The following is a 17,989-nucleotide window of genomic DNA, read 5'->3' as shown; positions in this document are numbered from 1 at the left end:
AGTTCAGTGTCGGTCCTGGCCACAATCAGAAGAAGCATGGGCTTCCAGCTGACACGATAATAAGTATTTTCGCGGCCACATATTTATAAAAAGTGACTTTAGCCTAATGGTTCTAAGAGAAATTACCAGTGTTAGAGGTGCTGGGTTCAATTACCCTTAACTGCATTCATTTATTTTGGCACTAAATATAAAATGGGACACGTGTCACTCCCAGAACGCACGAATTGATGACGTGGCTTCACGGGAGAGAGGCGAACATTTCTTTATATATATAGATTTTGGAGATGCTCTAAATAACAACCACCTTAAAGGCTTAGACTAAAAACTAGGTATGTGCAATAAATAGTAGTATAAGTTAATCGTCCAACTTTTAAGGAGCTCATCAAGGGTCAAATTCAATTAAATATTCTTAAAATATATATACTGAATGCTAATCTCTCTCTCCCTCTCTCTCTCCCTCTCCCTCTCTCTCTCTCTCTCTCTCTCTCTCTCTCTCTCTCTCTCTCTCTCTCTCTCTCTCTCTCTCTCTCTCTCTCTCTCTCTCTCTCTCTCTCTCTCTCTCTCTCTCTTTTGCTATTGGCTCATCAGATTGTATCCGGACAGCATTTGTCTTAGTTCTGCCAAACAACAATTTTATACTTAATTATCTCTTCTTAAGAATATTACTATAATACTTATTCGCAAGATAACCTAAAATATATGAAGACATGTATTTTTCTAATCAAGTTTTGCTTTCCCAGATACAGTACTTATCCGAAGATACATTGTAATTCTTTAATCATTACTCATTCTTTACTCATATTTTTAAAAACATCTTTCCTGGAAAACGAAATAGATAACCATGAAATAATTTTGAGCAAATTAGCTCAATATACTGAAAAGAGTGGGATACCATTGAAATACTCAATAAAATTGTATGGGCCGGGACATTTTCTACATGTGCAATAAATACTCAAGAAATACTCAATACAATTCAGCGGCATCACATTTTCTTAATCCGTCGAAATACTCAATAAAATTGTATGGGCCGGGACAAAAGAATAGGCACTTGTAGTCCAATAGATTTTAGAACATGATTATACCCACTTTTTAAGTGGGTTCTTAAGAATTAGATCTCACAATTTTGTTAAAAACCACTTCTTCCTTCTCTTCTGTAAGAGGTGAGTTTAGTAGGGTTCTTGTACTGTTCGCGAACCTCACTGACACGTAGCGGTCCGCAATTGGTTCGTTTTTAATTTTAATTTTAAAAAAAATAAAAATAAAATAAAAATAAAAATAAAAATATAAGAACCCCGAATGGAGTTTTAGGGTTAATGGTGCTCTTAGACCAATTTATTGATTTGTCATTTGCAACAACGAATAAAACTATAAACGTATCAGAAACAATCATTATTTCTTAATTGTCCTTTTCAACTTTCATAATTATCCTTTTGAGGAAATGTTTCAATTGAAGTTGCACTCCTGCATGAAGTGTCGATCCTGAGATTTTCGAGGTCGTAAACAACTTAATAAAGATTTCAATCATAAAACGTTTTTTGGGAGCTTTTGACAAATTTAGAGATTTATATTCATATTTTTCAAAAAAAAATCAAGGGTCTTAAAAGAATGTTTCATCAGGTTTTGCCCAGAACTGGTCATGCATACAAGAATAATATGTTGAGTGATCAACTCTTAAGATCATAGTACCAGATTCCATTTTCAGTATTTTGTGCTCTTTATGTAACAATCGTCTTATTAGTTATCCTATTTAGCCTTGATAAAAAGATATATATATATATATATATATATATATATATATATATATATATATATATATATGATCAGTGGCGGAGGCAGAATTTTAGTTAGAAGGGTCAATTTGATAACAAATATATTTTGCTGAGGTCAATTCATCAGATTTTTCTTTAGAAACACAAGTAAATCTTTCTTTTTTTGCAAAAATTGACATGGGTCAATTGACCCCCTCAGTGCACACTGGCTCCACCCTGTATATACTCCAGTCGAAGAAACTATAAAAGTGATGATTTGCTTTTAAAAAAGGAAACAGCACTAGTAAGTTAAAAGTTACATGTATGGTCTATGGCTGGGGCTATATATGAACTATTCATTTGAACAAATTATATTTTGGAAATATATGTTAGAAAGATACTCAAATTTATTTGATTTTTTTGAGAAAAGAAAGATACTCAAAATTACATATAAATTTCTAAAATGATCCTAAATAATTTAAATGGCATGATCAAAATATATGGTCTTGACCAACTAGTGAGAGTTAATTAGGATAGTTAGTTTAGGTTTTTGAACAAACCAAATTCAGTCTGTTGTACTCTAGCTTAAAGTATAGACAACGAAAATTCTTATCACCTCACCAAATATCTTACCAATCGAACCTCTTTTTGAAAAGCACCAAAATAAAAGTTGAACACTATCCATAATTTTTTTTTGTGTATTAGTTAAATTAATGATGTTTTCGTTGGACAACTATGCATTATGCAATTATTTGTTGCTTTTACGAAAAGGAAAATAGAAAGCCAAGGGCACATATCCTCTTTCCAATATTTTTGCCTAATGTCTTCTCATTAATTTATTCCTCGTCGTTTGTTATTTTTGTGCTCATTTATTTTATTAAACTTATAGGAAATATAAAAATTATATTCAGTTTTTTTTCAAAAAATGTCACTTTACTATTTTCTTGCTACATAAAAATATCGTTTTAGAATTTTAATACATTTTATATTTACTTTCAGCTGAATATTAATTGTGAACATCATTGATTTAATTAATAAATTTATTTATCTAAACTATTATTGGTTAAACATATTTAATTAATAAAAACATAAATGCATTTCAATATTTTTAAAATATGCGAGAAATTTTTTAATTGACACTCTTTGTGAAATGGAATGAATAGTACTTCCTCCATTTTTTAATATAAGTCATTTTAGATAAATTTTTATTTTCCAAATTATATGACGTTTTCGGTTTTCTATGTAAAATTTATTAACATTTAATGTTATATGACCAATGATAATATACCTTCTATTTTATTATTGGTTGATTTGTGGTTAGGTAAATAATTAATGATGTTTTTGTTTATAAAATATAAAAAATTAATGATTTCTTAATCTATGTGCACAATTCTAAAACGACTTATATTAAAAAACGGAATTAAAAAACGGAAGGAGTATCTATCAGTATTAGTGAGACAGATCTGATATTTTGCTAAATTCTATCAATATTAATTAGAGATCAACCCGTGCAGTATATATATATATATATATATATATATATATATATATATATATATATATATATATATATATATATGTTGATCATAGAATTTCAGAATTAGGATTAGAAAATCTTAAAGAATATTAGTACTCCATTTATTTCATTATAAGTGTCATTTAAGGTTTTTGCACACATATTAAAAAATGATTAATTTCTGTTTTTTTTTCCTATTTAATACATTAATTTACTTGATTTTGTTAATTAATGAGCTAAAAGTAATTGTAAAAACTGAAAAGATATTTAATATTTGCCTTGAAAATGTAATACAAACGTTTATAATAAAATAAATTTTAAAAACTAAAATGACACTAATATGAAATGAAAGGAGTATAAATATGTAAAATATTATAAATGCATATTTAAAAAAAAAAACTAAAAGCAGAGGAAAACAAACAAAAAGTGCAAATGGGACTCTAATATGGATTCATCATTCAATGCACTGAGAACTATAGGAAACCAACCAAGTTGTTCCACGTCTGCTTCTGCCCCCGTTACAAAACTTATCCTCCAGAAAATCTCTTCATTGAGTTGCTGCCTCTCAGCAAACCATGCTTAGTCCTCCACGCAACCATATAACCATTTCTCACCTACCAGTTCTCTATGCAACTCTAAAAACCAGGCCAAAAAATTAGCTGACACTTCTTTAAGTTTTTTACCTTTTTTAGTTCACTTATTAGCTTCCCTCTCACCAAACTGTCCTTTTGGTATATCCAAAAAAATGTCAAAAACATCAAAGTTAGAGTCATTTGATCCAGAAGTCTGTGAAGGATGTTCTTCAAAGACTTCTGAACCGAAAGTACCCGAAGGGTGTCGATCAAAAACCTTGACGCAGAGCATTGTTCATGAGCTCAAGCTTCAAATGAGAATTGGTTTACCATTGGTGGTTATGAACTTGTTGTGGTTCGGTAAGATAACCACTACATCTGTCTTTCTTGGACATCAAGGTAAGGTTAACCTAGCCGGAGGTTCATTAGGTTTTTCCTTTGCAAACGTTACTGGCTTTGCTGTTTTATATGGAATTTCAGCAACAATGGAACCTATTTGTGGCCAAGCTTTTGGAGCCAAGAATTTCAAGCTTCTCCATAAAACCCTTTTGATGGCAGTGCTCTTGCTTCTCTTGATCTCTATCCCCATATCTCTCTTGTGGCTCAATGTTCACAAGATCCTTATTGCCTTTGGTCTGAAAGAAGAAATCTCCTTCATAGCCAAGAGATATCTCGTTTACCTCCTTCCTGATTTGCCAGTACTCTCTTTGCTTTGTCCCCTTAAGGCTTATCTAAGCTCACAAGGCGTTACGCTCCCCATTATGTACACCACAGCTGCAGCCACTTCTCTACACATCCCCATCAACATCTTCCTCTCTAGAGCAAAGGGAATGGAAGGAGTTGCAATGGCGGTTTGGATAACCGATCTTATCATCGTGGTTCTTTTAACCGGTTATGTGATAGTCTCTGAGGGATTGAAAGAGAACAAATGGAAAGAAGGTGGATGGTTGGACCAAAATGCTCAAGACTGGCTTAAGCTACTCAAGCTTAGTGGACCGTGTTGTCTCACCGTGTGCCTCGAGTGGTGGTGCTACGAGATCTTGGTCCTATTAGCGGGGAGGTTACCAAACCCGGTGGAATCTGTATCGGCTTTGATCATAGTTTTCAACTTCGATTACTTGCTTTACGCTGTGACGCTCTCTTTAGGCACGTGCGTGGCTACACGAGTGTCTAATGAGCTCGGCGCAAATAATCCCAAAGGAGCTTATAGAGCAGCTTACACTACGCTAGCTGTGGCTGTTGTCTCGGGATGCATTGGAGGTTTAGTGATGATAGCATGTAGAGGTGTTTGGGGGTCTTTGTACGCTCACCATGACGTAATGATCATAAACAGTGTGAAGAATTTGATGTTGATAATGGCGGTCTTTGAAGTTATATGCTTCCCGTTATTCGTTTGTGGAGATATTGTTCGTGCAACAGCAAAGCCGTCGCTTGGAATGTATGCGAATCTTGGTGGGTTCTACCTATTGGCTTTGCCCTTGGGGACGAGTTTGGCGTTTAAAGCTAAACTAGGGGTTGAAGGGTTCTTGTTAGGTTTTTTGGTTGGAGCCTTCGTCTGTTTATTGATATTGCTCATCTTTATTGCAAGGATTGATTGGGAGAAAGAGGCGGGTAAAGCAAAGATTCTAACGTGTAACACAGAGGAAGAAGAGACTCCGCAAGATTCAAGACAAGATAGGATCTCATAACAAATGTGAGAAGTAGCATGATGTCTTAAATATGTTATAATAAGTTCAAGGAGACACTATTACATGTATCTTCTTGGTAGAGATCTAGTTTCGAGCAATTGTATTTAAACTTTGAATTTAAGGATTTCATTTGAGAAACAAAAGGTTATGTCGAGTAAAGATAAAAAAGAAACGCCCACCGTGGGGCTCGAACCCACGACCACAAGGTTAAGAGCCTTGCGCTCTACCAACTGAGCTAGACGGGCTTGGTGGTTAGATATAAATATTGTTCAATCAAATAATCTAAATCACCTTAACAGATCAAGATTGCTTTCCGAGAGGAATCTTATTCTAAGCTATACATACAAGTAAGATTAAGTGAAACTAAACCTGGTTTCAATTTTTTGATTGACATATAAAGAATCAAAGTGCCTTTTAGGAATCTTCACACAACTCTGTCAAGCATGATACCATTTGGCTGAAACCACACAGTAGAATAATCTGCCCTTTTTGTGTGTTTCGTGTGGATAACAGAGAAAAAAAATGAATAGAGACCAATGAGCATGATGAAAAACAACAAAACGTTATTGTTTCATATCAGGTGACTTTCTCATTCAATAAGCTTCAATTTTCTATAAATTTTGGAGGCCCATTTAATATTTTCTGGTTACAGCCTTACAAGCAAGTGAGAAACCTAAGAGCATGATTATTGGAGGTTTTTATGGTGAAGTTTTTAGAGAAATATAAGAATCCACCTCTTAACTTTTAACTAAAAAAATTCAGAAAAGATTCTTAAATAATTATTTTAAGAACCGATTTAACTTTTTTAGTTAAAAGTTAAGAGACGAGTTCTTATATTCCACTAAGAACCCCATATAAGAACTCCCAATAATCATGTTCTAACCAGGTCTCCTTTAACCCGTTTAAAAAATGATTATATGACTTCTTATCTCTTTTATTCTTGTCCCCCGAAACAAGTTTTCTATCAATTTTGGAAAGAGTAAAACTCATGAATTCAAGATTTTTATTCAACTCTAAAGCACTAATATCCTAGCTAAACCTAGATTATTTTTATTTCGAGAATTAAAATAAAGAACAATTAAAAACAAATAGATAATGGTTAATATACATATCAAAATTATTATCTAAAGAATTCTTAAGAAAATATATGACAAAAGTTTTGAGTAACACAATGAACTCATGAAAATTGGAGAACTAAAACATTATTCATTTTGTTAATTACGATAAAAGTAGACTCCAGGTTAAATAAAATTGACATTTATATAAATATTTTAGATAACTTTTAAGAAAATAAATATTTTTTTTGTGCACTAGCTTTGTTAAAAATAATAATGTTGAAGAAGTTATATTTCCAAATAGATATTTGAATTGCATATGTTAAATTAAATTTAGCCCTCTCAACCAATTAATTATTTCAGTGAAATAAATACGTGGACATTTGGAAATGGACAAAACATTATTGTGAAAAATGTTTTCATGCATAAATTTTTGAAAAGTTATTTGTACACTATATTCATTATACTAAAATAAATCTTAAAATAACTCAATATTCTATTTTTAATTATATAATTTATGTTTTTTAACTTTTTACTAAAAGACTTTTTCAGATAACAATACAATATATATATACATATATATAAATCATCCTTTTTAAATTATATTTTTAGATTTTGGATAATTCAATATTCTATTTTTAACTATATAATTAAGAATTTTATTTTATTAATATTTAGTTATATAATTATGTTTTTAACTTCTCACTAAAAGATTTTTTCAGATAACAAATACATTATATATATATATATATAAATTATCTCTTTTTAAATTATATTTTCAGATTTTGGATAATTCTTACTATTATTAATTTTAATCAATTATCTAATCAAATAAATTAAAATTTCGTTTTTATTTTTTAATTTATTTATACATTTTATTCATTAAGGGTATAAATGATATTAACCACTTTAACTTTTAATGTGAGAACTCGATTCCGAAAATTTATTTCGCAAATAATAGTATAGATACAGTTAATTCAGATAAAATAAAATATTACTTATGTTGAAAATTACTAATATATTAAGTTAATTAACTTAAAGATAGCACCGAACGAATAGGTAAGTGGTTTTGGCTTCATTGATTATCATCTATCAGTTTATCACGAGAACTATTTTTCAACTATTTCAAACAATGTTTTTGTTGATTGGAAAGAACGGAATTTTACCAAACAAAATAAATACATTTACCAATACAGCAAAATTATTGGAGTACAATTGTATTGTTCTTGGTGTTTTGGTAGACAAAGAACCTAAAAAGGTTGATTGCATGCGTCTTGTGCGCGAGTGCCATGTGAACAGGAAACACATATCTGAGGGAGAGTATAGTGCGATTGCGATCAAATTCAATGTAGGAGTTAAAGCTTAACTTAATTGAGGAGGTTGTTTCTCGATTATTTACTGGTGAATTTGTCATCATTTTACCTGCACGACCACATTTATCGTTATACAGATCGATGTACTGGTAGTAGATACGCACTCAGGTCTCAGGTCATTCGAGTTAGCATTACTTTTGATTTTACTAACTTTTGTCAACGTTTATTAATTAATTTATAAAGTTTAGTTTTAGTTAACATACACATGCACTAGATAATATCATTATTTTGCGAAATGTCAAAAGTCGGTTTTTGAATTGGACTCTTTCTTTTTTATATATATGAACATATTTGAACTTAAAAATAAAAATACATATACTATACTGGTAGAACGGCGGAAGCGGTGAAAATAGCATGCATATATATGATAAGTGACAAAATAAATTAATAAATTTTATTTATTCTTACACCTAAATCAGCGGAGAAATTCAATTACATAACATAAATGGCAAAATGTTATAGATATTTAAATAATAACAAAAACGACATCATTATTTTACCAGTATGCTGGTCGTCAATCGAACATGAGTCAAACATGCCTTTAATTGATTGGAGCATCCCTTTAAGATTGGAATATTAAATCTGTAGAATATGTAATATTTTATTTTCTAATTATATAAGTGGAAGTGTGGAACTATAGTCTGTAGAGATCCTAAGAAATCTAGAGATTAATTAGTTGTTGCACCTATCTAAAATCTGAATAAATTTTAAGAAATTTTAATATTAGGAATAAAAATACAAAGACTATACTCACTAATTTTGGTATAAGTTCGTGATCAGGTAGTTAGTTGTCGCTGTAAACCTAATTAGGTTAAGTTCATAATCATAAAAATTCATCTTCTCTCGAGAATACCTTTTATATATATTCTCTTTAATTTTTAAGAGAATATGTTGGTTACAGCTGTAATATAATATGTCTTAACAATTAATCAATGATATATAAGAACTAAATATGTTATAGTTATAATACAATTAATTAGAAGATGTCAAAATCTCTAAATTTGCGAGTCAACTATTAAGAAAAGTAGATAGATTATAAGAAATTAGCCGATTCAAATGTCTGAACTTACAAGCCAAGATGTCGTCCCACGCCACACTCTTATCTTTGAAATGTCTTTGACATTTAATATTCTTTTATTCATACTTTTCTCAATTCCAGCCTACATTTTTAAATAAACTAATTACTTAGTAGTATCAGATGTGAATGGAATTATAAATATGAACAAAACATAATCATATAGTTACACCGCAAATTCCCTATTTTATTTTTATTTCTGCGAGTCCGACTATTGAGAAGTGATGAACTGTCATTTTAATGGTTTTTTAATGACGTATCAAATACATTGTCATTCAAAAAGTTCGAATGTTAATAATTCTATAATTCTATCAAAATCTTCTGTTATCTGAACTTCAATTCTTAATTCTATTTAAGCACATCACATGAAATCATATAAAGCAAAAATATAACAAACTAGAACCATAGCAGCATAAGAACCAAAACAAATAATTTTAAAAAATTAGATTGATTAATAGATTCTAACATTTTTTATCAAATCAAATATTATTGGTTTCATGATTTTTTGATGATATATAAAATTTATTGTTATTCAAAAAATTGCATACACATAATTTTAAAATTACATCTATATCTAGTATTATTAAGACATGAATTCCTAACATTTCTGATAAAACAAAATTTTCAAATTATTTCATATATATATATATCTTTAAGATTCTTAAAATATTTATTTTTTATGTTTAAACTATTTTGTATAATATATAGTTTGAGCTGAAACTATATATATATATCATTTTTATGGGTCAACGTCCCTTTCATCACGAACAACCAATGACTCAAATCAACATGTTTGAAGAATTATAACTGAATGTGTTATTCCCTTTATTTTATACTAGGTTAAGATCCGCGTCTTGTGCGAAACGCGGAATGAACATTATATATCAACTTAATTTTATGTATTATGTATTTTTACATGTTATGAAATAATAAATATATATTGAATATTTTTTTCTATTTGATAGAATATATAAATAAATGTTAATAATATTAATATACATAGTATATTTTTAATATTAATGTCTATTAAATGATGTTTCTACTCATATGGTTTTACTGATCATGTGTATCTTTAAAGCAAAAAATTTAAATTATTGATAACAAAATTTTCAATATGGGGTTAATAGTTTTAGTCATTTATATTTTTTAAAAAATTAAGTTGTCAATGTGATCTATTGAAAGCTTTTATCAAAACAAATTGTTCAAAGTAAATTTCAAAATTAAAATATTTATATATTTTAATTTAAAACAATATATATATATATATATATCTTCTAATCTTGATAATTAATTAAATTAGACTTATTACTTATATGATTTTGTAATCATTTGTATTTTAACATAACAACAATTTTAAATTATGAATCACAAAATTTGAATGTGAGACTTTTAACAGCTTTGGTTATTTTTAAAAATTCAAAAATATAACATATATAAAAAAATCTAAATTTTTATTATATGGTTAATATGGTTGTTTAATTTATTTAATAGTTTATAATTAAACAAATATGATAGAATATACACTAATTTTGGTGGATCCTGTGCAAATGTGCCTTGTGCACATGGCAAGAGCCGGCACATGCATTAAGCTCTTGTATGCTGTGTCTATCAGTGCCTGAAATTCTTAGTCCTTGTTTAAAAACTAATCTATTCATTTAATCGCTTATTTATTTGCTGTCTAATGTTTTTATATAATTTGCAATCCACTCACAAAGCTTTACTCTTGTGCTTGTTATTTTGTCGAATTTTCGTAATCCCATCTCTCTCAGGCTGTACTTGAAAGAAATTAGCTACCTTGTCAGTGATTTATGTTGGAAGATAATAGTACGTGAAATATATCTGATTAGTTAACACCATTTCGTTAGTGGTTTAAGACTTTAGCTAATAATCTGCTTTTTACATGTTGTAAGAAGGGACTATTGTGTCTTATCTTGTGAAGTGATTTGTTTAATACCATGAATGGTTGATGGTTTAAGAGTTTAGCTAATGATCTGCTCTCTGCTGTTTATATGTTGTTGGAAGAGACTGCTACCTCTGTCTTGTTTAGTTTGTAGATACTTTCTCTATTGTTAGTATGACCGTTGGCGATGGTCAATCTTTTAAAGCCTGGTCAGAACCGTGGCTGAGTGCTACCTCTCAAGAACAACCTACGGGACCAGCATCCAAATCCGGCAGTTCTTTAATGGTTGCTGATCTACTTCAGCCAAGCGAGGAGACTGGAACAGAGCCGTAGCGCACCAACGGTTTCCACTTGAAGAGTCAAAGATCTTAACTTCTTAAGCATAAAAACCAAGCAAAAACCGAAAGACCATGGAGAGTTCGTTAGTATGTAGACAACAGAGCGAGAATAAGACACATAGAAACAGTTATTTGTATATATATTTAGTTGAAGGTTTATAGATTCAACTAAAAACATAAATATTTAGTTGAAGGTTTTTTATCTGATTTAAAAATAGTTGTAGGTTTAAATCACTAAAACTGCTAAATATAATTGAAACAGTTATTGTAGAATTATAGAATTATTAACATTCGAACTTTTCGAATGACAATGTATTTGATACGTCATTACATGCAATGACCACATGTTCGGTCTTTGACCAGATCTTAATTCTTTCTACTGTTCTGTTGTATGATTCTTTAAAAAAATTAAAAACATCTTACTTAACCAAGATCAACTACTCAGATCTTCTGCCACTTTAAAATATTAAGATCTCACATAACTAATCAAGTGCGTCCCCACTTTTGTGGTTTCACCACTTACTGCGACGATTGCGAGATTGGTCCGACCCGTTTTTACCGACCAACCAAAACAGTTTTTTTTTCCTGGTTAAAGCCCCCAACTATGCCATCGCGCGATCGCCTAAATATCGTATATCTTTTGTGAGTTGCGACAATAATAATCACACGCTTAAAGAATGCATATCCGATCTCGGATTCAAGTCTGGATAAACGTAATAGTACGTATAATTGATAAAATATCAAAAATATGTGTGACTCCATAACAGGACGAAAACAACACATATCGTTGCTACCTGCTACACCTACAAGCACTCAAGCAGACACGAATCATGGTTTCCCATTTAATAAGTCTCGAACCTTCATTATATTTCACATGACACTTTCAACCTCTCAAACCATTTGTTAAGATATTTGTTTATTGCCTAAATAAATCTTCCGCTACTACATTTTTAATATCAATAGTAACAAAAATTTAATGAAAAGAGAACAACCGTTACGATTTATCATTTATGGCTAGATTTGAGACGGTGAAATTTTATGACCATATTCATATATATGTTGTGCATCTTCATTAGAATATAAATAAACTAGCCACGCCGACCAAAGTCGTTCGCATGTCGAAAGAGACACGGGGACCCAACTCATGCTTCGACGCGCCTTGGACTCGTCTTAAAGCCAGCCGTTTCTTCTTACCGTGAATACTTGATTCTTCTATCATCCACCCTTTTTCTTCAGCTGATCTTTATTTATCTTTCAACACGTTCAAATTCTTTTTACCAAATAACAAATTAATGTTTTTTTTCTCTTCTAATTTCAGAAATTCATATATCGATTCTATTATTTACAAACGAAAAAAATACAGAATTGGTTTTTGAACAGAATTACAGAATTTTATAACACTAAAGGTTTAAAACTTTTGATTCTCTCTATATATTTATACCTATAAGAAAATATAAAAAGTAATATATGTACATATGAAATACATTTTATTTCCCCTTTAAATTACAATATTTGGTTTCTAACACAAGTCACAAGTGTAGATGAGAAAGAAAAAAATCTTACAACCCGAAATTAAACATCTTTTGTCAACAAGTAAAATTATCTCTTTCAAGAAATAAGGTGAAATTAAAATCTTTATAACCTAAACTATCTGCATGTGAACGTGGTGAGATTTGGCGGCAAGACAACCGACTTTCCGCGCGAACCGGAATCATCAACGGCTGTTTGTTGTGTTACGTGATTCCCGAGTCCTATCGGCGTTAATTGCCATATGTTTACATTTACCGTTGACAAAGGCAAGTAAAAAAATCTATAACTCTCACATGCCACGTAGGTTCCCGATAGACCAACTAGCTCAAAGTGTTCCCTCCCTTGGTGTCAAGGCCCACTGTATTTTTTTCTCATTTACTAATTTTGTGAAATTAAAAAAAAAAAAGTCAAAAGTAAAAAAGAAGGAAAGGTAGGTAAGAATCCAGATGGGAGGACAGGAGACAGAAAGGAACTAATAGTAAGAGTTGAAAATTCTAATGGTTTAGATTTTATTTCTGTATGGGAGCCCCTAGGCCCTAGAGGATTCCAATACAGAAGAACAGGTCAGTGTGTGTTTTATTTTTTCTTTAAGAGGCGGTCCTAACGCCTCGTTGATATTTTATTAATATTACCATTAATTTCTTATCCTAATAAATTCTAAAGACAGACTTGGAAGTAAACTCTCCCCCATCAGAGGAGAGAGGAAAAGAGACAGAGTGGTTTTAGAGAGAGAGAGAGCGACTCTGTAGAAACACATGAATTGTGTTCGTTGCGCTTTGTTGTTATGATAGCTTTCTCTTAGCATCTGAAGAAGATGAATAAAGATTAAAAGGGTCTTTCTTGAAATATAGTTTTAAGCATTTATTCTCTGAAACAAGAAGCAACAAGAAGAAGAATCGAAGAAAAAAAAGATGGATTTATCTGATTGCTCTAATGAATATGAGAAGCTTGTTGTACGGATGAACATGCCCAGGTCTTTATTTCTTACTACTTTTTTCTTTCTTTTTTTCTTATAAAAATCACTTTTTCTTCTTGATGTAAAAATATTATTATCTTCTATGAAGAAAAATCAAAGATCTTACTGTCAGATATTTAACCTTTTTTTTGTAATCAAATAATGCAAAACTGTACTTCTCTTTTAAAGTGATTTTCTATTCCCTCTTTTACCTTTCTTCTGTAAATCAACTCAACAATTTCACTAAGCAAAAATTAATTAACGTATAATGTGTTTTCTGAAACAAATAAGGTTTTCATGAATTGATGGAAGAACAAAACAATCAAAGTTGTATGGAAGTCCTTGTCATTCCATGGCTTTGCCGTATCCAGTAGTATAATATACAGTAAAATAAAATCACAAGTCAATGGCACTTTCAGTTTTATTTTTGTATTTTATTTTTATGTGTTTGGTTGTTTGATTCATACAAAAGAGTGAGGTTAAAGGGTCACTGTCTGTCTTTTTGGTCACTTGCAGGGTCGTAATTGACAATGGAGTTTGCCCTAATTCAACTGTCGTCAAGGTTTTTACTCTCACGCAACCTTCCTCTGTTTCTTCCTCTTCTCTTCCTAGCTATTAACTTCAAAAATTATTTTTATTAATATTATTATTAGTTTTTTTCATTTTTTAAAAGATCGATAGTGCAAGAAGCCCATGGATCCTGCTCGAATCTGTACAGCTTCTCACCGATATGAATCTTTGGATAAGGAAAGCTTACATTTCCTCTGACGGAAAATGGAATATGGATGGTAATTTTCGCTAACCTTACGCTAATTATACTAATTAAGGAAGTAAATAAATGATTTGATTCGTTTTTTCTTCAGTTTTTCATGTGAGCGATCTTAATGGCAACAAATTAACCGACGAGAACCTAATCCGTTACATAGAAAAGGTAAATATAATTTACCATTAACTACATCATTAATTTATTTTTAAATATTAAAAACTGAAGACATTCTTTTTAACATATTTTACAGTCGATCGAGACGTCTCATTACACTAAAAGCGAAGGTTATACCGGTTTAACCGCTCTAGAGCTAACCGGAACCGACAGAGTTGGTTTACTCTCAGAGGTTTTCGCGGTTTTAGCTGATCTTTCATGTGATGTTGTTGAAGCTAAGGCATGGACGCATAACGGGAGGATCGCGTTGATGATCTATGTTAAAGACCGTAACTCCGGTACTTCTTTAGACGGAGATTCCGACCGTGTCCAACGTATAGAAGGGAAACTACGTAACTTACTAAAAGCAGACGATGGTTACAAAAACGACACGAGGACATGCGTATCATATGGTGGAAATAACCATATGGAGAGGAGGTTGCATCAGAGGATGTTTATGGACCGTGACTACGAGAAGAAGTTCGACTACGAGACATCTCCGATCGTTTCGGTACAAAATCTTCCGAAACGTGGTTACTCTGTCGTGAATTTGCAGTGCAAAGATCGCCTGAAGCTTTTGTTCGATGTTGTTTGCACGTTGACGGATATGGCCTACATTGTGTTCCATGCGGCGATTAGAACGGTTGGAGAAACAGCATTTTTGGAATTTTATGTAAGACATAGTGATGGAAATCCGGTTAATTCAGAACCGGAGAGACAACGTTTGATCCAATGTTTACAAGCCGCAATTGAAAGAAGGACGGTTAAGGTATGACGTATCCCCTATATATTATTTGAGAAGCATTACAATATTTTTTTGTAGCCACATGTCATCACTAGAATGATTCTTAGAATCCTTAGAGAAATAGGTTGGTCCATCTAAATATATAATAAGATTTTTATTAAACTAACCATAAATACATTATTAATGTGATGCATTATTTCCTTAAATAAAATTATGGAATTGCCTAATGTGTCTAAAGTATATATATGACAATTAATTATTTTGAATAATAAAGATTTGATAAAAATAAGTATGTCTTATATTATATTTGTTTAATTTTAAACTATTAAAATAAATTAAACAACTATAGTAACCATATAATAAAAATTAATTTTTTTATTTATATGTTATATTTTGAATTTTTAAAAACGAGTATAAATTACTAAAACTGTTAAAAGTTTCACATTCAAATTTTGTGATCCATGGTTTAAATTTTTTGTTATGACATCATACAAATAATTAAAAAATCATATAAGTTGAAAGTCTCATTTAATAAGTATTAAAATAAAAGATATAGGAATATATGTATATATATATATTATTCTCACAATGAAAATTTTGTTATCAGTAATTTAATTTTTTTGCTATAACATATACAAATGATACAAAAATATGAGCAAAATGCATTATTTAATAAATATTAATATTAAAATATTCTATATATATGTTACTATTATTTAAATTTAATTATATACCATATCAAATAAAAAAATATTTTTTGGATTAATAAAATTTATTTATATGTTTGCACCAATTTAATTATATAAGTAATAGTTACTGATTTTTTAAATATTCAATATATATTTATTATTTCATAATATGTTAGAAACATATAATATATAAAATAATTTATATATATAATGTTCATTCCGCGCAAGGCGCAGGTCTTAACCTAGTGATATAGTAATGAACATTTTTTCATCCGGTTATATGAATATAAACCGATTTTTTGCTGATTTTTGTTTTTTTTATGCAGGGTGTAAGATTGGAGTTATGCACGGTGGATAGACCAGGATTGTTAGCTGAAGTAACACGAATATTGAGGGAGAATGGATCAAACATTGCTAGAGCCGAGATATCGACTAAAGACGGTATAGCCAAGAATGTGTTCTATGTCACAGATGCAAACGGCAACCTTATTGATCCCGAGGTAATCGAATCCATTAGAGAGAAGATTGGAATCAATGATCTAAGTGTTAAAGAACAATTCCCGATTAGTTGCCGAGAGAAAGTTGAGAAGAAACAACAACAAGAACCGCAAAATCACCAAGGACACAATGGAGGAGGGACGGTGTTGGTTTCACTTGGGAGCCTGGTGATGAGAAATCTATACCAATTGGGTTTGATCAAATCATATTTTTAGGAAAACTAAACCGGGTTACTAACCTGTCCATATATACCAATTCAATAGTGTTTGTTATTTACCCACGCGGTTGAATTGGTGTATTTGGACCAGATAGTGAAATGGTATTGTATTTAGTTTGGGGTGGGTGGCAAGGCAAGTTTGGTATTGTTGATGTACGTAATGAAGGTGGGAAGTTAGTTACAAGTTTGGTGGTCGGTCTTCATGTTGGACCAATAGGTAGTAGAAGGATATTAGTAGATTGTTAGGTCTTCGTACATTTATTCTTTTTATATGTACATATAATATATAACCGGTTAGATCATTAGCTTGTCAATAGTAGTAAGTTAGAGTGTTATGTAAATAATAATTTAGTTATGGGACTTGTTTTACGCAAGGAGACATACTGGTCCTACATGTGTGAATCTATCTGATTAATTTGTTTGTTTTATGAATCTCGGTTTCATGTGATCTTAGCATGTTTTTAAAAAACTCATTATATTTCTTCAAGATGAAGATAAGACCTATAAACCTTTTTTTTTTGTAACACACCTATAAACGATTTACAAAAAAAAAAAATGGTTTAAGACCCGTTGCCATCGTGCGTCTCCATGACGTAACATCCACGTATGTTTATGACACCTATGATGTTTACTCAATATAAATTTCATTTTGTTGGAAAATAAATAACACACAACATAAGGAATAAAGAATTTTGAACATATAAATATGTTTTTATTTTGTTTAGTTGAGTCATTTACTAAAGAACAAAAAAGCTTTTCTTTTGCTTTAGAGAAAAATCATTATGCCACATCTGACTAAGAAAAGTGTAAGGTTTAAACATTGTGTTTTCTTACTTACGCTGTTGATTATATACTAAAATAAGAATAGTTTCAAAAATGGCACTAGAAATATTATCTATAAAAACCATGACAGAAAATATAGAAAATACATAAAAATGATATAATGAATCAAGAGAAATCATAAAAATAAAATATGGGAATTAGTATTTTTAAGGCATGAATGAGACTAAATTTTAATATGGGAATTAGTAATTTTAAAAAATTGGTATTGATATTACTAGTTCTGGAAAAGAAGGCATCATATTCATATCTGACAACTGAAGGAAGTAAAAATAAACATTTGAAAACTGAAGAATCGCACGCATCCTCAGGACTTCTATAGTGTACAGTT

At 30.6% G+C, this 17,989-nt stretch overlaps 2 protein-coding genes and 1 non-coding gene across 4 annotated transcripts; 2 read left to right on the top strand and 1 right to left on the bottom strand.

Annotated features, from left to right (window-relative positions):
* Positions 1–3,324: 3,324 nt before the first annotated feature.
* LOC103860361 (protein DETOXIFICATION 56) lies at positions 3,325–5,667 on the top strand. The gene has a single exon (XM_009137954.3). The coding sequence runs from the start codon at positions 4,010–4,012 to the stop codon at positions 5,522–5,524; it is 1,515 nt and encodes a 504-aa protein (XP_009136202.1). The 5' UTR covers positions 3,325–4,009; the 3' UTR covers positions 5,525–5,667.
* A 29-nt stretch (positions 5,668–5,696) lies between these two features.
* Positions 5,697–5,769, bottom strand: TRNAK-CUU. The gene has a single exon. It is a non-coding gene; the product is annotated as a tRNA-Lys (tRNA).
* A 5,038-nt stretch (positions 5,770–10,807) lies between these two features.
* Positions 10,808–17,246, top strand: LOC103860350 (ACT domain-containing protein ACR7). Of its 2 annotated transcripts, XM_033292416.1 has the most exons (7): positions 10,808–13,358; positions 13,459–13,768; positions 14,267–14,312; positions 14,424–14,538; positions 14,614–14,681; positions 14,767–15,438; positions 16,430–16,816. In XM_033292416.1, the coding sequence occupies exons 2-7, from the start codon at positions 13,707–13,709 to the stop codon at positions 16,814–16,816; spliced, it is 1,350 nt and encodes a 449-aa protein (XP_033148307.1). In that variant the 5' UTR covers positions 10,808–13,358; positions 13,459–13,706. The 2 variants fall into 2 exon arrangements, with proteins under 2 accessions (XP_033148307.1, XP_009136190.1); XM_009137942.3 differs by having other exon boundaries at positions 10,811–13,768; positions 16,430–17,246.
* Positions 17,247–17,989: the final 743 nt, after the last annotated feature.

Source organism: Brassica rapa, chromosome A01, assembly GCF_000309985.2.
Source record: "Brassica rapa cultivar Chiifu-401-42 chromosome A01, CAAS_Brap_v3.01, whole genome shotgun sequence".
NCBI lineage: Eukaryota > Viridiplantae > Streptophyta > Magnoliopsida > Brassicales > Brassicaceae > Brassica > Brassica rapa.
The sequence above is the reverse complement of the archived record's forward strand: the minus strand, read 5'-3'. Positions and strand labels throughout refer to the sequence as shown.